Source organism: Perca fluviatilis, chromosome 11 (genome assembly GCF_010015445.1).
Source record: "Perca fluviatilis chromosome 11, GENO_Pfluv_1.0, whole genome shotgun sequence".
NCBI classification, from domain to species: Eukaryota; Metazoa; Chordata; class Actinopteri; order Perciformes; family Percidae; genus Perca; species Perca fluviatilis.
Window position 1 is genome coordinate 5,198,230 of NC_053122.1, and position 22,736 is coordinate 5,220,965.

Genomic DNA, 22,736 nt, shown 5'->3' on the forward strand with positions numbered 1-22,736 from the left:
GATGTAAGCGTGCTCTGGCCCTGATTGCAGTGTGAGGGGCAGGTCAGCGTGGGGGAGGGGGAGGGGGGGACAATCGTGCTCGGGCACATGGTTCAAAGCAATTGGGCCGAGCGTGAGCACGCCCTAAGAGGCCTAACATAGACCAAGTCGGTACGCTTCTCTAGAAACGTGCTAAATTCAATTTGAGTCTTGTTGGAATTGAACAAAAAGGGCAGGAAAGACAAGACGACGATGGGAAATAGAGGACAGGACTAGAAGAAGGCAAAGAATCTGAAGAAAGGGAGAACTATTTGGAGACAGACAGAGGGATGGAAGAAGGGAGGTGGAGAAGCAAGGAAGGGATAGTAAGAAACAAACAGGGAGGAACGAAATGGTAGAATTGGGGATTAAGGGATAAAGGGTGGGATGAGGAAAGACAGTTAAGACGAGGAGAGAGAGAGAGAGGGGTGAAGCACACAAACAGAGGTGACCGTGACGTCAACCCGGAGCCCAGCTGACTCGCTCGCTGACCAGCCTCGTGCTCCCTGCACATCTACTCCACGCGGCGGCTGCTGCTGCACGCCCTTTTTAAACACCAAGGAGGAGGGGACAAAGAAGAAGAAGAGGGAGAGACAAGAAAAACCGGGAGAGAGAAAGAGAGAGAGAGAGAGAGAGAGAGAGAGACACGGAGGAGCAAGGAGGCTCCGTTCTCATCCTCGCGCGCAGCACGGGGACTGACAGGACAGTGGGGTATTGTTTCTTTGGGGACACTTTCCATGCACACGAGCCGCTTTTATCCCCCGCGCGGTCTCTCCTCTCTACAGAGATAACCGAGTAGGATTGTGACGGAGGACCGTTGTGTTTTTCTTGGCACCGCCCCCCTCCCACCAAGCCAGGTGTTGCATTCAATCCAAGCGCGAGCCCCTCGTGTCGATGGAGAGGCACGAGAAGGAGGGTTGATCCGTGCTGCGGAGCTCGCGCACTCGACTCTGTCTGAACCAGTCCGAGAGCCTCTCGTGCAACAACAAGTTTGACAATTTTGAATCTCCTCCTGGCAGAAACGGAAACGGATTATATGAACGGATTTTTAAGTCTTTGTTACCGTTTCCTTGGCCTCTTCGGTCAGCGGATTTTGTCTTTTTTGTGGCATTTTTCCTAAACGTTACAGTAAAAACGGGAATTAACGTGATTTTGGGCTTTTGTTTTTCTTTGCTCTACAGCGGCACGCGCAAATAAGAAAGGTACGGCAAAGTAAACGGACCCAGCTGTGCCAACGACGCGCGAGCCGTACAGTTTAAATAGATTCCATAGCCTATATATATTTTATATATATATATTTTTTCCTGCTGCCTGACACCGCGTGAACCCCGGAACCTCCGCCTTTGTTTTTGACTGATCTCCGGCTGCCCGTGTGGCGCCGCGTGCACCCCTGATGGTGCGGACGGTCGGCGCACGGTGGCTCGAGCTGCCGTTTGGACACGCCGCCCGGTGATTCAGCCCTTTCAGCACGGAGACACTGTGCACGGTGATGGTGATGATGATGGTGCGGGTACGCGGTTGATTCCGGGAGATGCGTTTCCACTCGAGCTGGATTTACGTGCTGTTTCTTAAGTGGAATCGTTCGCGTGACGATGACCTCCAACCGCGCTTTACGCCGTGCTGCGCTCGCCCCGAAATCTTCGAGCTAACCGTTCCCACAGCCGGGAACTGCGGGAAGGGAGGGATAATATTAACCGACGCAACCGTGAGGAGAAGAACCCAGTAACAGCAGCAGCAGCAGCAACAAGCGGCAGCGGTGATGGAGCTGTCCGAGGTCCGGTGCTCCAGCGCGAGCGAGGAGCTGTACACCATCAACAAGACGCCGAGCAGCAGCAACAACAGCAGCGGCAGCGGTAGCGGCGCGGCGGCGGCGGCAGCGCGCGACCCAAACGCCTGCTGTGGCAGAACGCGGTGCGGCACATCACAGAGCAGCGGTTCATCCACGAGCAGGGCGGGGGGGGAGGCGGGGCGGGGGTGAAGGACGAGCCCTACGACCCGAGCCAGGAGGGCGCGCGGAAGCATTCCGCGGGGCGGACGTCGGTGGGAGACCGGCACAACAACGGCGGCACCAAGGTGTTCCCGGCGGAGCGCGCGAGCAGCGACCTGGGCTTCCTGCAGATCGACTGCGCGCCGAGCAACTCGGACTTTTTCCTGAACTGGGGCTACACATACCGGGGCGTCATCTTCCCCACGCTACGGAACTCCTTCAAGTCCCGCGACCTGGAGCGGCTCTACCAGCGCTACTTCCTGGGCCAGAGGCGCAAATCCGTGGTGGTGATGAACATCCTGGACGTGGTGACGAAGCTCACGCTGCTGGTGCTGCACCTGACGCTGGCCTCGTCCCCGATGGACCCGATCAAGGGCACGCTCCTGGGCTTCTTCACGGGCGTCGAGGTGGTCATATGTGCCTTAGTGGTGGTGCGGAAGGACACCACGTCGCACAGCTACCTGCAGTACAGCGGCGTGGTCACGTGGGTGGCCATGGCGACGCAGATCCTGGCGGCCGGCCTGGGCTACGGGCTGCTCGGGGACGGGGTGGGCTACGTGCTGTTCACGCTGTTCGCCACCTACAGCATGCTGCCGCTGCCGCTCACCTGGGCCATCATGGCCGGCCTGTTCACCTCGGGGCTCCACATCCTGGTCCAGATGCTCATCTCCCAGAATGCACCGCTCTCCACCAACCAGGTAAGCCCCCTCACCTGTCCTCCTGACTACATTCATACCCACCCTTTTTCTCCATCCTTCTCTCCTCTTTTGTCTCCTCTCCTTTCCTCTTCTCTTTCTCCATCCATCCCATGCTCTTTTCTCCATCTTCCCCTCCTCTCCTCTTCCTCTCCTCCTGACCTCTCCTCCTGGTCTTCTCAATTCATCCACCCCCTTCTCTCCTCTTCCTCTTCTCCTTAATTGACCTTTTTTTTTTTTTTTTTTTTTTTTTTTTTTTTTTTTTTTTTTTTTTTTTTTTTTTTTTTTTTTTTTCTTTTTTGCTCTTTTCTCTACTCCCCCTAATCTCTTCCCCCTCCGTCTCCCTTTGCCTCCCCCTAATCCCCTGCTCCTCCTTTACAGTTTCTCCACCTTCCCCCTATTTCTTTACTTATTCTTCCTCTCTCTCTTCCATCCGGCTCTATCTCTATCTACCTTTCTTCCTCACTTAGGCGTCTCCACCTCCTCTCCTTCTACCTCCCCTCTCCTCGCTTCCACCCAGACCTCCTCTTCTCTCCTGTCTGCCTTTCCCTTTTATTTTTCTCATCATCCTTCTCCTCCTCTCCTCTGCCTCAGACAGTCTCCATTATTGACGGGCCCATGCTTATCTTCAGTCTTCCATCTCCCCTTCTTCCTCCTCCTCCTCCGAACCGAATAGTAAAGAGAGTCATTTACTATTCGGTTTGTTAGGGCTCCTCAGTGCCTCCTTCCAGAAACCACCAAACTTGTTGACAAATGGCCGCAGTGCTAACTAATGCCTGGCGATATCTTGGTGTTTTACTGAAGCTCCTTCCTTCTCCGCTTCATATTTATGCTTGATTTCGGACCATAAAAACTATAAAAACTGGGCAGTAGTTCATTTGCAGCAGTTTTGTTGTCGGTGAAACTACACTTGGCTTGTGTTTCTGTGTGTGAACGTGTGTTCGTTTGTCGGCTTCCCAGGGCTGTTTGTCTGGGATTTCCCATGTGTGTAAGGTCTTGAATGGAGTTTTGAAAAGTTTCAGTTGTAATAGTGAAATATGGCACTTTCTGTTTCTGGGTGACATCGGCCTGGTCTGACTGCTGAGGTTTCAGCACCAGGAGCTGTCCACACACACACACACACACACAGTCACACAGAGAGACGGACACACACACACATACACACACACACACACACACACAAAAACAATCACACAGAGAGACAGACACACACATACAAACACACACACACACACACACACACACACACACACACACACACACACACACACACAACCCAAAGACAATCACACAGAGACACACACACAAACACACCCAAAGACAATCACACAGAGACACACACACAAATACACGCACACACACACACGCACACACAGAAACAATCACACTGAGAGATGGAGACACACACACACACACACACACACACACAAAACACCCAAAGACAATCACACAGAGACATACACACACATACACACACACTCACACACACACACACACACACACACACACACACACACGCGCGTCGCAGCTCTGAAAAGGTTCTGCCCCCCCTACTGGTGAATATTATAATCATAAATCAGCTTTTACACAACCTGCATCCATCCCAAACCTTTTCTCTCCATATGTAGGTCAGTGTAAGTGTGACGATGAGGACAAAACGCTGACTTTCAGCTCGAGGTTCTTTACATGCACGTCACATTACCAGTTTAGGAGCAGCAGTTTGTTTCATGTAAAGCACTTTGAATTGCCTTGTTGCTGAAATCTGCTACACAAATACAGCTGCCTTGCCTTGCCTTCATACAGATTTATACATCGGGTGCAGCACGCAGCCTTAATCTATAGGAGCGTTCTGTCACTCAACGTTCTGTTGAGGAGGGAATTAATAATACTGAAACTGAGCTGGACCCTTGTTTCCTAGTACTCCCCTTCCTGGAGTCTTTGCTTTCGAAAGGCAGTCCGCGGCTCAAATGTCAGATAGTACAGCTGGTATAATGCATTCAAAAGCTACAGTACCGTACGGTCTGCTGTTGCTGTGGAGGATTTATGGAGGCAGAACAAGAGCTTTTTAAACTTCAGATCAAGGGCTTTGATACGGTTCATTTTACCCGACTCTGCACGTACAATACAACTTTTGTTCTCGTTGTCGTCGTGGGGAAACCTAAGCTGTGAGAAAAGCCTCCTTCCTATTTCTCTTACTGCGTAACTGTGATAAGACATAAGACATGGGAGGCTGTATTGTCATTGCACCTGCTGTCTAAAAGTATCACAAGGAAATTGTACTGGTGTTCCCTGAAAACTGAATTTAAATATATATATATATATATATATATATATAAATAAAAAAAACGCAACAACAAAGAAAGAAGAGAAGTGACAAGCAAGAAGTGGACATGTCCCAGTGAAATTGCAATCCTAATGAACATTAGTATGCAGCGATATTGCTCGTTAGAGATATATAAGTGACGGGATGGAATACTATACTGCAGGTGATGATCATGCAAGCTATAAGTCAACAAAAACGCGTTTGATTGGACCGCGTGCTGCACACTGGACAGATCATGGTTCGTGCTGTCCATCTCGTTTGCTGTCAGGACTAAAAGGATGGGACGGCGTGGGATCGGAAATCTCAGCGAAGGCCTCGGAAGTGATTTCCTTTTTTTTTTTAAATCAGCTTTTATTTTCTGCAGCGCATAGATCTCATTTTCAGAACTAAGGTCTCCATGTCAACATGAAAACTCCCCACATCAGCAGTCCGCTGTGAAATGTTTCTCCCCCGTCAGCTCGCTCCTTTTCGGCCCGGGCCGCGAGCGCTGTGAGAGGAGCGGAGATGACAGCCTGTCATGCATCCCGAGGATAATCCATAGTAGAGTTTGCATCAAAACACTGGAGGACGGTTATGGGTCACACATCACACAGACACATGAAATGATATGGAATATAACCACAGACAATGAAACTACAGTCAACAAAAAAAAAAAAAATAACATCACCTCCAGTGTTTTTCCTAGAGTTTTATGGAAACCTTAGGTGTGCATATTTGGCGAGGGTTTAGGGGGTCTTTCCTCAAGAAAATGTGTTTTTTTTTTCAATAAAAGAAATATGCAATTTCACATCATTTTGGTCTGTGTCTAAAACATTGGAAAAGCTAGAACAGTTTTCAATAGTAGGCCTATTTATCAGTTCAGCGACTAAAGGGAAGTCCATCCATCCATCCATCCATCCATCCATCCATCCATCCATCCATCTTCATCTGCTTATCCGGGGTCGGGTCGCGGGGGGAGCAGCTCCAGCAGGGGACCCCAAACTTCCTTTTCCCGAGCCACATTAACCAGCTCCGACTGGGGGATCCCGAGGCGTTCCCAGGCCAGGGTGGAGATATAATCCCTCCACCTAGTCCTGGGTCTTCCCCGAGGCCTCCTCCCAGCTGGAGCCAACGGGCCTGGAACACCTCCCTAGGGAGGCGCCCATGTCCGAACCACCTCAACTGGCTCCTTTCGACGCGAAGGAGCAGCGGCTCTACTCCGAGCTCCTCACAGGTGACTGAGCTTCTCACCCTATCTCTAAGGGAGACGCCAGCCACCCTCCTGAGGAAACCCATTTCGGCCGCTTGTACCCTGGATCTCGTTCTTTCGGTCCTGACCCAGTCTTCATGACCATAGGTGAGGGTAGGAACGAAAATTGACCGGTAGATCGAGAGCTTTGCCTTCTTGCTCAGCTCTCTTTTCATCACAACGGTGCGATAAATTGAATGTAATACCGCCCCCGCTGCACCGATTCTACTACCAATCTCCCGCTCCATTGTCCCCTCACACCCCAAGGTACTTGAACTCCTTCACTTGGAGTAATGACTCATCCCCTACCTGGAGAAGGCACTCCATCGGTTTCCTGCTGAGAACCATAATAAAGGGAAGTTCTGCTGTTTAAAACGACATGATGATTCACAATTTGTCTCATGCGACACAGTTTTTTTGGCCTTTGACTTCGGTTTTTCCATCTCTTTGCAATTTTCAGTATCATTGCATTAACACAAAGACATTCTATTGTCGTCATCTCACAGAGCTACCAAACACTTTCATGTCCAGGATGTCAATTTCTGGCTTATAGGTGATATTAAGGGCATTAGCTTTTTGCTTTGGTATTTGTGTCTTTTTTTAAAGATTATTTTGTGGGCATTTCTGCCTTTTAATGGATAGGACCGCTAGATATGAAAGAGGAGAGAGAGGGGGAGGGGAAGACATGCAGGAAATTGTCACAGGTCGGACTCGAACCCTGGACCTTCAGTGTCGAGGAATGAACCTCTTTTATATGTGTGCCTGCTCAACCAACTGAGCTAACCCGGCCACATTTGTGTCTTTTTAAAACTGATTAGTCGATCCATAGAATGTTTCTTGGCGACAATTTTTGATAGTCGATTAAACGTTTAGGTTATTTCAATGATTCCATCTTTGCAATTACGAGGATCTCCTGCTTTTGTCTCGTTGATTCGATAGGAAATTGAATATCTTTTAGGATTTGTAGGTCGCACAAACCAAGACGTTTTGGAAGATGTTACCGTGGACTGTGGTACCTTTGTAATTTCATTTCTCACTATCTTTCGGACAGTTTGTACATCAAACGTTTGAGGAAAAATAATCCTGGTCACCAGGCTGTCCACATAGACATTTGGAGTCATGCCTTATTTTCAGCGTGTTTGTTGATGCAGCACAGAGTCACGCACGTACTGCACCCGTGGAACACGGCGAAAGGTCACTGAGCGTGCTCAGTGTGACTCTATAGCGGCCTGATCTGAAGGCTGGATGAACAGAGCCTTGTCCTTACCGGTGTCACGCTGAATCCCATCATGCTCCACTTCTGAGTCTCAGCTGACTCGGCCGACCCTCTGCGTGGCCGTGTAGCTGACTGTACGCTGCTCTGTGTGTCTCGTGTGTTGTGTAGCTCGGGGGGGATTTCCCAGCTTCCCCATCGTGTTGTTCAGCTGTGTTGTGTAGCTCGCAGCCACCGGCCCAGCGAGGTCCGAGGTCGAGGCTGCTGTTAGTTGGATTTCGGGAGTCTGACACTTTCCATAATTTTTGCAGATCATTTAATCTTCGACACAGCTGCGATGCAGCCTGATTTCTGACCATAAAAGCTTTTCCATTTGCTTCTTAAAACACTTACTGGTCAGGTTGTTGTTTTGTGATTAAACCCTGAACTTACCAGGCTGTTGTAACTGTTCTATTATTTACCCTTTCCCCACTTAGATATTATGGCCACATTACTGATGATTATTTATCTTAAATCTCATTGTGTAAATAATTTGTTAAAGCACCAATTGTCAACCCTAGGATATCGCCGCAATATTGTTATCGAGGTATTTTGTCAAGAATATTGTGATCTGATTTTCTCCCTATCGCCCAGCCCTAAACTACACCATTCAAGACCATTCAACAAAACAGTAACACAATTGACACTCAACCATAAACCAAATAAACATAAGTAAAAATGACAACACCATAAGCCCATCATAGACATCTGTCCCCAGCACAAAGCTTCTTAGGAGTCCTCCAGAAAGTTCAGCTACTTTCCCCATTTTCTAGTGTAGACATCTAATCTAAAAAAATTCTTCGGGGGGGGTTCATTCCTAATGGAAACAATAACCTGGTGCATTATAAAAAATATTAGACGGTTACTTCTTGCTTCTTCAATTTCAATTTACAGCAGAAGTTCTCTGAGAATCTCCTTTAAATCCAAGATAAACTGGTATTTTAACTGAAATTTTCCCTGACCTAACTGATATCAAATCGGCACCTTGTGAATCGGAATTGAATCGAGTTAGGAAGTCACTGGCGATACCATTACATTACATAACATTACATGTGATTTAGCTGACGCTTTTATCCAAAGTGACTTACAGTTGCTACATATGTCAGAGGCTGCACACCTCTGGAGCAACCAGGGGTTAAGTGTCTTGCTCAGGAACACATTGGTTGATGTATAGGAATTGAACCCAGATCTCCCACACCAGTCATGTGTCATAGCCACTGCAGGTTATTGATGAGTCCGTTAATTATCTTCCACTCGCGCTGCGATAAATCCTATCTTGTGTCATTATTATGAGCATTAACTCGCTGGAAACTGGGGATTATTTTAGCATTGTGTGTTGGTATTAGTCCCATACGTACACGTTCAGTCTTAATTCGGCTGCGATGACATGCATGCTGCGTCGGGGTCGAGTGCATGCAGCATGATGGTCGCGGCGGAGCGAGGATTAGGACGGCTCACACATACACCCCGGGGGGGTTGGGAAGACGCGGCTCGCTGTGAAATGAAACATCCTGGACTCAAGCAGTGCTAATCTGCCTTTAATAAATTGTGTTTGCTTAAGGATGTGGCGAACATATTATGTACATATTAACGACAGAGAGGAGAGACGAGGATGCTGAATGTCAGTTTCATTAGAAAGGGAAGCTCTGGATTTAACACACGCCTCGGTTCAAGTGGAAGTCAAACTGGGACTAAAAATATTCCCGCAGGGCTGCACTAATGCCTGCCATGCACTAGAAGTCTCTGAAAAAGAGTCATCTCACATCTAAAGACAATCCGTCATGATATGTAAAGACTGGAGATCTGGCAGGGTCACAATTTTCCATACTACAACTAGATTCATTTTGAAAACTTTAAGCAAGCTAGGTAGCTGGTAACTAGCGTTAGCTGGTAACTTGAGGAAAAGTTAGCAGATTTTCTTTTCTGCCGTACATGCAGATGAATGGCAGCAGTAGCCGGAGGTCCACGTTCATCCGTTGGATGACGCGCTTCGGGAGGGTTGAAAATCGGCAAATTTCCCTCTTTAGCATTTAGCTTAGCGCGGCGCAATTGCAACCATAGACAACACCGGCGCTACCCAGTTTGCTGCTTGCTGTTGTTTTTACGGATACAGATAGCTTTATTTACCCCGGAAGGGCAATTCAGTTTCTACAGTCCACCGAAACATACATAGAGTGCACATTCTCCTGTCACCAATGACAGAAGGAGCCAGGGGGCGTAGCCGTAATTTCAGAAGTGAGGGGGACAGATTGTTCAGGGTGATTTCATGAAATTAAACATGCAGTTTTTCTTTGGCATTTATTGCTTTTATTGATAGGACAGATTAAGTCAGGTCGGAACCGAACCTGCAACAAGGACTGAGCCTCTGTACATGGGGCGCACGCTCCACCATGTGAGCTAAACAGGCGACCCTTGTTTCATGAAATTAGTATGGAAAAAAAGTATTGTTTAGGAACCGATATCGAAGTCACGGTATCGGTACCGAAGATGTATAAACGATACCCAGCCCTAGTTGCGGTGGCACCTCAATTGTAAACGTTGAGGTAATTGACTACAATGTGAAAGTGAAGGAGGGTTAGTAGAGTAGTTTGAATTCGGTATCATTTCACAGCAGAAATACTGTTATAACCACTGTTACCACCACTCCTCCCTTCCTGTCAGACTCTGAAAAGCCTCCATCGATCCGTCTCCGTCTCTATAGAGCCTCTCTCAGCGCCGCTGCTGGTCGCACATCTTTTGTCTGCGGCCCCATTGAATCCCTCAAAGCCTTCACACCAACCCCGATCACGTCCTATCTTCTCTAAACATGAGCTCACATTGACCTGCTGTTTGCATTTTTCTCCCCTCGCTGCCGTATTGAAGGATGCCTTTGTAGAAGCCATTTAGCCTTTTTACTTGTTTTAAATGAACTGAGGCATTCAGTAAATAACAGATTAGGTTGTTCTGGGCTGTGGGGGAGTGTGTGTATGATGATGATGTGTGTGTGTGTGTGTGTGTGTGTGTGTGTGTGTGTTTGGGTGTTAGGGAAACGTTCTAGTGTTGCTAAGAGCATTATAAAACTGTCAATAGCACTGTATCTTCTTCCCTATGTTCACACTTAGGCGCACACACACACACACACACACACACACACACACACACACACACACACACACACACACACAGCGTGAGCTTTGCACCCAGCGATTATTCGTTCTTCAAGCTCGCCGCAGTTTCCTCCGTCAAGGTCAAACTCATCTTACCTGGAGCGCCGGCTGCAGCGAGGAGATAGAGCAGGGAAAAAAAGAGACAACGAGGCAAATGTGGATTTCATAAAGAGAATACATGCATGCATTGTTATTCTCTTGCCCTTTTGCGTGCCCTGAAACAATATTTTGTGCCTTTTAATATTGTGTGCGTTGCTGTTTCCCCCGCTGCCAGCCAATCACAATCAAACCCATTTTTTAATTTCTTTTTTAAAAGACGTCCGTGTGCCTTTATTTCAATTTTGAGGTTTCAGGTTTACATAAGAAAGGAACTGATCCGATTGTCTGTGACGGATTCTTTGGCTCTTCTTTCTTTTCTAAACAGCGCCACTGGCTGATCACGACCTAATTACAATCCGGAGAGACTTCATTTAGTTCGAACTGGGGCTGCAACCAACGGTTATTTTCAATTTGTTGATTATCAATCAGTTGATTGTTTTTCATGAAAAGGGTTCGTATGATATGGTACAAAAAATTCAGCGGTCTTTATAGTTCAATTGAAGTCAAACTGTCGTTATTTGCTTTGCCAGTAACTTTACAATGTTACCTGGCAAAGTTAATTTTTACCCGCATTTGGCGGGTTGGCGGGTGTCAATTTAAAGCCCTGTATACATTAATAAATATGTGAAATACATACAAATTACAGTGCTTTACTTTTCGTAGTTCTATGTACGAATGGTTCACGAGAACAGTCTGATTTATGTTACTGTGTGTGTAGAGCAGTAGTGGTAGTGTGCTCATCCCCACTGGTGAGGTGCAGGGCAAAAAGGGGCTGGATACAACTGAAAAGAATGAGATGGACACACTCTGCTGATACTCCCATGTTTATTGTTCTACAACGTTTCAACACTGCTGGGTCTTCTTCAGGCAAATGGCATTCAACAGTGGCTCAAGCATATACTGTACATAGGGCACAGACATGGTCAGCTGATCATGCCTCAGCTGAGCTCATTTAAACAAATTACCAAGGCCTTGATGGGCCTAAGTACCACCTTTACAATAGTCACATAGTTCGTTAGTTTAGTTAGTGATACAATTACTTATACACGATATGCACACAGACAATGAAAAAATGACAAAATGGCCAAAACCCTAACTTACAAAATAACATTATGTGCTACACTATCCCACATTGACACTATTTTTCACATTAGACCAATCCCACACACAATATCACAAGAAAAGGCTTTATATCAAATTCTTCATTTAAGCCTTTTGGAGACATTGTGTTGAGGTAATAAATCCAAAAAGTTTCTCTCCGAAGAAGCCTTCTACCATACTGTGTGTGGACACTTCGGTCGGCCCACTCGCAACATTCCAAGTTTTGGAAATACTTGAAAGTTTTTCCTTGTTTGACGAACACTATATTGTAGCTTTTATTGCGTATTATTGGGCCGTTCCCTGCAGCCCGCTGTCCCTTCTCACGAGACAGAATTTTTTTTAAATTGAACATTATTCTGGGGAGTCTGCTCTGTGTTTTCTACTGCACAAGAGGCGGGATCAACGGGCGTAGTTCAAATGACTCTGTCAACAAACGTGTTGGTTTGTAGCATTGATCAGCATTTTGCAGAAGCAGCAATGGCATCAAGCGATTTTTGTGGGTTGCCGCGCTTCAGTGGCCACCATGTTGAATGTAAACAAAAAGCAGCTTGCCGTCGCTTCTCTATCGTCATCGTGTTAAACCCCGCCAATAGCGCGCCAGGTGGATAAGCCAGTTTGTGATTGGTCCCCGCAGATTTGTAACGGAAGCAGGATAGAAAGGTACAGGTTTCCAGCCTGAGCTGCAGGGAGAAATCAAATCGCCGGCAGATCGGGCTGGGTTTACCCAGTCTAGATCGGGCTGGGTTTACCCAGTCTAGATCGGGCTGGGTTTACCCAGTCTAGATCGGGCTGGGTTTACCCAATCTAATGGGCCATCATTGTGTCTGGTGCTTAGCGCTGCCCAAGACGATTGTAATTGGTTTAAAGAAATGCCAACAAACCAGAGCACGTTTTTCTCCCATCCCGGAATGCTGTGTGGACTAGCTAGACCCTCCTCCACAGCGCTGTGGAGGAAGGTCTGACAATGCCAGACTATGTTGATCCTGACACACTTTCTGTCATCCAAAGTCAAAGTGTGGTCGGCTTGTCTCTATCTGCAGCTTTCCTCTTTCTTTTCCCCTTTGTGAGCAGCCACGCGTCTTTAGATTGACTCAGCTCGGCGAAAAACCATTTCTGACAGAGGAGGGACACGGGACGAATCAGTGACTCCATCCTTTATCTCTTTTCGTTCCTCCCCCCTCACCTCCCCTCTCTTTCACCCTCCTCGTTCCTCCTTTATCTCGCCGGGTTTCATGCGGTTGATCTCGGACAATCTTGCTGTTACCAGACACTGCACTCAGCCACTCTTAATATTTAATGAAGGATCGGGGCCATCAGCAGCAGCCTTTTTTGAGCTTTTAATAGCAGAGTTTTCCAGTGACATTTTGTGCTGTGACCCATCCAAGGCGTTTCCAAAAACGGCTCCAGATATAAAAGCTTTTACCGTCCCTCATTCTTATTCTTCAGTCATGAATAAACCCTTAAAATCAGGGCATGAAATAAAACATTTTTCATCCATTTAGAAATTAGCAGGCATTATTAAAAGTTAACCAAAAGTTCTTTGTCTTTTCGAAGAAATGCTTGACTGCCAAAGTGCAAAAAAAGTATTATAGAAAATTCATCAATTTTATAAAAGCTTCCTCTAAATACAGTTAAATTAGTATGTAAGTCTCGGCTCAGTAAATATTTATTTTGTACCCAGAATATTTTGCGTAAAGTACCATAACTTTTCAAATAGTGTCTGCAGCTTTGAAAGAGAACTAGGCTTAGGTTACATTTACAAACATTTACATTACTAATTTTCCCTGATTTTATAAGTGTTTGTTGTCATATTATAGTAAGACGTGTCCCTGTTTTCTGATCTGTCCCCGCTTTCATTTGCTGTTGCTGCAACACTCACAGCATCTCTTTCACATTAAAAGCATTCATTACCTGAAAAGGATTTATGATATAACATCTGGAAGTGTATTAAGGAATAATTACAAAAGGTTGTTGATTAGTTCATTCCTAGTCTCGCATTGGCAGCGCTATCTCCACAGCGCTGTGCAGTAAGGTCTGGCCCCTCCACAGATGCATTCTGGGATTGCAGAAAAAAAAACTTTGGATGGGTTGTTTGCATTTCTTTAAACCAATCACAATAGTCTTGGGCGACGCTAAGCTCTGGACGCAGCGACGGTGGCTCTGCTAAATAGTCCACATACAATATTCAGTGAAGTTAACTGTTGACACAATCCAGTAACGTGAGCTATTTAAATTAACTGGATACATGGTTAAACCTCATTGGCTCTTCACCAGTGTATCTCCGTGGTTACTTCGTCCACAGCAATCCCACCAATCGGTCTCAAAACATCCCAATTATAGCCTGACAAGCCAGACCCACATCCAGATGTTGGGTCTGGGAACTCCCCATTGGCAGGGCTCGATCCGAGGGGCGGGATAAACGGTTGTCTTTCAAATTCCCTCTGCACGCAATAGGATAGCGCTACAACCAACCAGAGCAACGCTAGTTGATAGATTCAACTTTTGCTGTATCCGGTCGGCAAAACTCCGAACACATCTCACTTTTTTAAGAATGACTTCAGTGCCGTTCTTTGTTCTTTTCTCAAAGAAAAGCTGAACTCCAAGTCTTCCAGAGTTGCGGTCAAAGCCGATTCGAAAGACCGCTGTTCTCAGCAGCAGCAGCCATAAGCCAGCCCACCGACTCTATACACGATGTGATTGGCCTGACCTGAGTTTGGTTTTTCCACTTCGCAAGCCAACTGAGAGTTGCTAGACCCCCTGGCTGCAAATTACATTTGCTGCCGCTAGGGTGCATCTAGATTTCTAGGCCATCCCAGTTAGAGAGGAAATGCCCTAAACATATTCTTAGTAAATCTTTACAATCATTCCCTGAAAGAACCGAGCAGGCCTGCCTTGTTGTGCCATCTACAGTTTTTTTCAAAACTTGCCATTTTCAGCGTGTATCTTGCTAGCTCGGTGGTTCTGGTTGTGACCGGAGTTTAGAACGTAAACACAAAGAAAGCAGAAGGTACAACGACCGTTGGTCAATCCAGACTAATGACAAAGTAATCACATAAAGTGCCTCTTTGCACCGTCCAAATCTTCTTCAAAACTTGACATTTTCAGCGTGTAGCTGTATAGCTCGTTGTTACAGTTTGTTGTTGTTTCGTTTAGCGAAGAGATTTTGGCGGTAACACACAGAAAGCTTGACATCCGGCGGTCCGGCAGGCGTTATCCCTCACCTGCAAACGTACTTCAGTTGATCCAGATTAGTTTGATTCCCTACCTGACAAACTCCCAACTCTGCTGTTCTGAGTTTCTCTTTTTTTGGAAGAAGTGGTACAAATATTGAAAGAAAATCCACACTGTCTCTCAAGCTTTATGTTGGTGTCTTAAGATATTAAAAGGAGAAAGAATAAAATGGATGAAGCAGTAAGTCTGCTTCAAGGCAGACAGAATTAAGAGCTTGATTTAGTATCCAGCTTATTGCCATCACAAACTTCTCTGAGGGGCCTTTGGCCGTGGCCAGCGTTTGTCACCTTGTTTATTCGTCTGGCCTCGCCCTCGGTGAGACCAAATGAAATGGTCTGTCTGGGAGAATTACAGACACAGACCATAAAAAAAAGGCGCCGTGTAGGGCCTCATTTCCTCCTGTCTTTGCTCTCTGCTTAGAGCTCTTAAACCTTTCGGTGGAGTTTTAGTGCCAGAGGAGTGTCCTGACCTGATAAATGGCACACTGTGTCGTTAAACAGCACAGTCAGTCCTGAAGTAGCCTTCAGGGAATATGGAAGCTATTTTCCACCTTCTACTAGTCTATCCCTTTGTTGTTTTTATCCAAACGTCAAGCCTTGAATTCCAAATTTCCCCGAAGTGTAAACTGAAATGTGTCAGTTTCGATCCAGTGTGTTCAGCAGCTGTCCGACCTCCAAAGTTACCTGCAAGTCATTCCAGTTTGTTCTTGCCAAACGCTGACTCAACAACCCCCCTCCTCTTCCTCTATTATCGTCCAGGCAGCCTAGACATTTATCTCAATGAAAGCTTCTCTTTGTGTCCCTTGGACTAAACTGCTGACAGGACTTCATTGTGGTTATTGTTTTGCTGCTGGTATAAGCGAGAAGGTCAAATGCTCTGATGTCAACTCGTTGGGCACAAATTCAACAAACTCCTTAAGCTTTTTTTGGAGACCACGGCTGCCTTACGTGAGCAGAACGTCAGCAAAATGTGCTCCGTCACCGTCTTCATGACGCATTCTGCTGCTGCAGTCCAAAGTTTCTGATTAAGGATTTCTGGCTTCAAACACAACACTTCAGGAGTCTGTGAAAGAGCGGTTTAGTTTTAACTTGACATCTAAGAAACACAGCTGAATCACCAGAGTCGAGCGTAAACAAGACTTTACTTCGTACGTCATGAGAACAAAGACTGAGGAAACGGTTCGCCAAGTCGTCCTTTCTTACACTTTTCAAGAAAACTCTGAGATGAGGGGCATGATGAGGATTTGGTTAAATATAAACCAGTAAACGGTTATAAAGAACTTTACAAATTAAAGCTACATTATTAAATTTTTTTAGTTGATTCTTAGCAAAAAACCCTTTCGTTCTTTCACAAAAATGTGCTCATTCATGTGTAATTAATTCCACCAACTAATCAAAGTATTCTCGTAAGCGTAGAATCTGCCATTCAGAATCATTCAGAATACATACGAGCGACTCGCTCGAATGACCACGGAAACAATGCCAATGGAAAGTGATCGATGCAGTGACAGACCATAATCGATTACTGCCCTGGTTGATTTTCTGGTTGCTGCTTTTTTTGTTTTTGCCTTTTGTCTGTTGTGTTCAAACTCCGCTTGTGTGTTTTTTTTAGAGCATATACAATAAAAAGGGGAGTTCATATATACCTGACTGCTTGAATTTGTTGATGAAAACAATGTGTAGCAATATATATATATATATATATATATATATATATATATATATAATATTGAGGAGGTGACGAATCGGGATGCATCGTGATATCGATTTGAATCGTTGACAGGATAATCGCAATCGAATTAAATCATGAGACCAGTGAAGACTTACATTACCTTGCGATTGCGTGTGAATTGACGCCGTGGCGAGTAGTATGAAAGGGCGAAAATCGGCATAGGGAGGTTGGTCGGGGTGGAGGATGGAGCAGACACAGGACTTTCACCCAGGAGACCGGGGATCGGTTTCCTTCGTGTCGCGGGTGTGATGTTTCCTTTCCACGTTTGTTCTTTTCCTAAACCCAACCCGCGTGTGATGTTTCCTAAACCCAACTGTAGCCTCGCGATAACATGTAGCCTCGCGATAACACGCCACGTGGCTTTAGAAAGTGACGTGTATGTTTACGCTGTGATGTTGCAGACTGCCGTCCGCTGTATACAGTCTAGACATACACAAATGTCATGATGTTGTGTTGCATCCTTTGTCGTGATGGACACACAAATTCCCTGTTTAAGCACAGCCGCACCTTAAGTATGTTTTGGGTCAAGCAAACACGGGACTTTCACCCAGGAGAACGCCGTTTGTCTCCCGTGGTCAGGGTGGCTCGGATGACCTGATACGGATAATATAAACCAGTAAAATCACACTCTTGCTTTGTTCTGATCCTTAAACCTTTTGAGAGGTTTTCGTCGGCATGTCCGAAGAGTTTTTGTGCCGTAAAATTGATTTTAAAAAGGATCAAAAAAATAAAGGAAGGAGAGACTCCATGGAGCGCTTTGAATCTTATTAACAGGATCTTAAGTTGAATTCCAAATTCACTGGAAGACACAGCAGTGCAGCCTGAACTGGAGTTTTTGGGTCTGATCGTCGTAGTGCTAAAGATGTAGGGCAGAAAAAAAGAACAACGATCGTCTTTTCGTGTTATTCTCCTCCTCCTCCTCCTCCTCCTCTTCCTCAGTGTCAGGAGGTCACCTGAGACCTGGTGACCCTGAGACCTTCCCTACACGCTCTCCTGAGATTAAACACAAACAAACAGAATAATGAGAAGACACAGCTGACTGATGACGACGTGCCGTTTCTTCTCATTATTCTGTGGGGGACGACATATTCAGTGTCAATGTATCACTGCATCGATCCTGTTTAGATGGAGTCAAGAGATTCACTCCCCCTGTGTGTGCTTATATGTAATATCCACACATTTCTCAGCTGTTTCCAGTCTTACCCTAGCAGTATTCTGTGAATTAAAAAATATAAAATAATATTATAAAATAATAATAATAATAATAATAATATTTTCAAGGGACGAAAAATCGTACCTTGCCCGGCCATCTCGTCTGGCTTCAAGTAATGCGATTTGTCTCTGAACTATCAGCTTACTGAACCAATCAGGAGCTACGGGCACTTACAGGCAGCTACAGGCGTGGTTAATGTATGTGTTACGGGCTTGTGCTTATTGGCGAGCCAATTGTATATCGACGATTGAAGGACTGGTCGGCGATTGGTTTTTCCTACGCACATATTATAGGGTAACTATCGTATTTTTTCAACCTGGAACCCCTATGTTCCCATGTTTTTGTGTCTAAGTGACTGATGAGAACAACAACCTTTGACATTGGTCCAGTATTACCAAATAAAGCAATAATTTGACACAAAGTATTGATTTAAAAAGGAGTTTATTGATTTAAAAATGATGATGAATGGGACTTCTTTGGGAATAATTATGTGGACGTCTCTGTCGTCATTCATCTCGTTTCCTTCTTGCACAGCTGCCAACCAACCAACCATCTGCATCATACAAAAGACTCAAAACAAGGACGTATTTTTGTTCTGCTTGGACATAGTGGTATCTTTTTAAGCACTTTTTGAGATAACCGGCTTGGACATTTCTCCCGCCACCCCAATAAATACATACCGGCTCCAGTATTATGTTCAGCATTATTTATTCAAAATAACAATTTCATAGATCTAAGAAACATTGAGGAGAGCAGCTTTTTGAAAACACGAAGGGTCGAAAAAGTTGTTGAAGTTTTGCAGATCAAAGCAGAGCAGGATCAGGACTCTTCGTGTGTCCAATGAGCATCATTTTTTAACATAACATCATTCATAGTTTGTTGTGAAATCACTCCACAGAGAGTTTGATATGCATCATTTGTCCTATTTATCTGACAACATATTGAGTGAGGTTTAAGGCTTAATATGAGGGTGATTTTCAGATTATTCTTCACATTGAGGATGATTTCCGACAGGATTACCTCGCAGCTGTAAGCCATTCATTGCAGCGGGCGCCAGCCAGCAGCGCTTACCGCTCTCCTCTGGGGTTAATGTTTAAAGGGGTGATAGAATGATTATATAGGGTATTTCACACTGTTCCTTATGGTCTCCTAATAGGGTATTTAAAGGTCCAATATGTAATATTTGTACTGTAATAAATCCAAAAATGACACCAATGCCTCATCAGATATTAAGGAAACATGTTAAGCTGAAATACTATCTTTTCCGACAACAATGCTAATGTCAGTATTTTTTCTTTTTGAAATTTACATTCCGTGACGGAATTTCTGTTTATGTTTTGATCTGTGTGTTGTTATCAACGGCCCAGGTTGCCAGATATACCTGTAAAAACGTAAACCCAGCGGGCTACAGCTCTAACGTTAGTACAGCCATGAAAGCAGCAAACAAACGAACAGGATAAATGGAGATAGATTCTACCCGACCTAAAAAAACAGTTGCGTGACCAGAGACGTAACAACCCCCTGGTAAATATTGGAGATGTATTTGAAAGATGGAGACAGCTTAGATCCAAAAAGGACGCAGAATTGGCTTATTTCCTCCTGAACAGGTAAGCATAGCTTCAGGCTAATTTATCACAGCCACTAGGGACGGGCATTTTAGGTCATTTCAACATTTGTGTACTCACATTGAATTATATAGCTAGAGTACCCGAGTTGGTTACTCGCAAAAACAGTTGAGACATAGCCAGTAAAGTGATCCCGACTGGTCCTGGCTAACGCCGCCATGCTAACCCTGCTAACGTTACCGGTAGGACCAGGCAAGCGGGCCATGGCTGTTTACAACGTGTAGTTCCAACCCGGTCTCACGGCAGTTCGTGTAAATATCAACGTTATTCGTAATCTATTGATACGTGTTCACGGAGACGTTTTTCTCGTTTTTTACGTGTAAATGTCACGTTATTTTCTCGGGGAAAGGACGCCGGGAGGCGGCCGAAAAGGAAGCTCCATAAGCCGGGAGGCGCCCGCAAGGCGGCCCGCTGGGGACGCGCTGGATGAGGCGGCAGGGAGGCGGCCGATTCGTGTTGTCCGCCACGTAAAAAACAACAAAAACGTCTCCGTGAACACATATCAATAGATTAAAATAACGTCACATTTACACGAACTGCCATGAGACCGGGCTGTTCAGTCGGCATGGTGGTGGTATTGTTAGCGGTTCCTATTGTAATTCTAAGCCGAGGAAGTGTGCCTGACTGGCGTGTGGAGAGGACGGTGATGTTGTTGTGTTTTTAGCGGTTCATACTGTAATTTTAAGCCGAAAAAGTGTGTCTGTCAGTTGCTTACAGAGCTCCGCGTGAGCACGGGCTTTTATGACTGTCAATATAGCCAGCATCTAACGTTAGCTACTCCGCTGTCCTGTGGAGTAATGTCTGGCTATGTGAGACTAGCATCTAACGTTAGCTACTCTGCTGTGCTGTGAAGTAATGTCTGGCTATGTGAGACTAGCATCTAACGTTAGCTACTCTGCTGTCGTATATATCTATGCTCTGCTGTGCTGTGGAGTATGTCTGGCTATGTGAGAAAAGCGTCTAGCAACATTGTTGTGAATGCTAGGTCTCAGCCTGGCAACCCCCATGAACTTCGAGTCTGGGCAGGAAGGGGCGGGGGAAACAACTCTCCAGTATTTTGAATTGGTAGTGCAGTAACTATTTTAACCGCTAGCTGCCAGTATTACATACAATATTACATATTGCACCTTTAACATTGGTTGGGCTGAAAATGGCCTGGTTGATATTTTTTTTGGCCCTTATGCATCCCTGCGTTTTGGCCCTATTTGGAAAGACAGCTTTTCTTCCAAATATGAAGCTCATCGTAAATTCTTAAAGGAAGACTTCATTCACTTTTCCATCACTCATAATGATAAGCTGTTTCACGGTACGTCACTTGTCAGTAGTAATCAGAACAGCTGTGTTGTTGTTGTTAGTTAAACCAATCAGGGTCGACCATTTGTCGACGAGCCTATCACAGCTTGATACCCTGCTTTAAATCTGCTCTCTCTTCCACGGTTGGCAGTTGTCGTTTCAGGAAATAGAGGCGTCCCGCCTCCTCCCCTTCTGCCACCGGTGGTCACCCGGACCTGGGGTTGCATCTCGGCTTGGCTGTTGATGGTCCCTCTATTTATTCTCCACCACCAGTGTCTGGACTCCATCAGGGGATTTGTTTGGGTTCCTTAAACCCTTTAGGATATTTGGGTTCGATGGAGTCCAATCTCCAGAGACTCGTACATTTACATGTTGTATGTACAATAAATATGTTCATAATTGCAAAGAAGTCTCTCCTGATTGAAATGGTATGCTCAGTAATATTTACATGAGCTGCGTGCTGGCTGATGAGGAACCACATACACAATACATTGGAGACGATACAGCAGGTCTCATATTTCAAACACACACACACACACACACACTGCTGCCCTGCGCACAGCGCACACACAAACACAGACACACACACCGCTGCACAGCGCACACACACAAACACAGACTCACTGTCTGTTACATGCCCAGACATGCCCAGGCGCGAGCCGGCTAAAACAGCCGAGACAAAATAAAAAAATTTCCACACTTTCATTATAACTAGTGTTGTTCTAACGTTACTCTTGCGACATAAAAAAACCTCCACCAGAGAATCCCAACTCACCTCGTAGCTAGTAAGCGCGGGGAGAGGAGAGTGAACCCCAGCAAGCCTGTCCTCTGCCAGTGCCTCTGCAGCGCTGCGTTAGATCCACAACTCCCTCTCGTCCGATATACTCGTTCTAAACCCTTTTCTCTGGGCCAGTAGGCTCTTCCGTTGTACAGTCTGGAACACTGCATATACGACCGTGGTTCTTTTTCAATATCCTTGCAAAACCTCCAAACTTTCTTCTTTTCTAAAGTACACAGCACAGCTCGTGTGTGAGGTCCTGACAGAGCTCCAGCTCAGCGGGTCTGTGAAGGGGGAGAGGCCGACCAGGAAGGCAGCAAACCCGGCCATCAGCCGCCGCCTGTCTCGGCAGATTGTGGAGCTCGTAAAGTCCGACACGTCTTATTAAATTTGCAATTAGCCATACATTTTCATAAAACGGCCCATATTTGAGCTTTACATAGTTGATTTCTCGCATAAAAAAGTCTCAGAAGTGAATTTTGTAATGGAATAGCAGAGATCTGCACGACCTAGATTTAGAAGACTAACTGACCTCAGATCAGTAAGTGGCCTAGTATGTAAATTTTGGGGCGATACAAAGATAGAAGGTTGAGCCAAATGAGGAGGATTTGGGATGTTGACGTCAACTTCCAGCTTTGTTGAGATTCGCCCGTTTTCAGAGGCAGTTTCAAATTGTGAGATTTGCAGAGGAAAGGGGTGTCAATGGGATTTTGAGGTTCTATGTGTGTCCTAGTTACCCACCAAACTGTCGTTTTTCAACTATGACAGGGTAAAATCGGTTTTGCATTCTATCACCCCTTTAATGACATTACTTTTGGATTACGGTTATCTGTTTGAAATGTAGAAAAACGGTAGGTACTCTGGAAAAAGAATGTATGGCGTCTGTATTCAACCCTTTGTGGTGAAAATGTTTGACCACAGACCTGTAACATGTTCTAGTAGAAACCCAAAATACAAGTATGAACCTGAAAATGACCATTTATGGAACGTTTTTTGTCCAGTGCAGAGGCAATTTG

At 45.5% G+C, this 22,736-nt stretch overlaps 1 protein-coding gene across 1 annotated transcript in view; it reads left to right on the top strand.

Moving 5' to 3' along the window:
- The first annotated feature begins 863 nt into the window (after positions 1 to 863).
- adcy8 (adenylate cyclase 8 (brain)) overlaps positions 864 to 22,736 on the top strand; it is a 137,400-nt gene continuing 115,527 nt past the window's right edge. The window contains 2 exon segments of the mRNA XM_039816414.1: positions 864 to 1,876; positions 1,879 to 2,703. Coding sequence (XP_039672348.1) covers positions 1,778 to 1,876; positions 1,879 to 2,703 — 924 coding nt within the window. The 5' untranslated portion in view covers positions 864 to 1,777.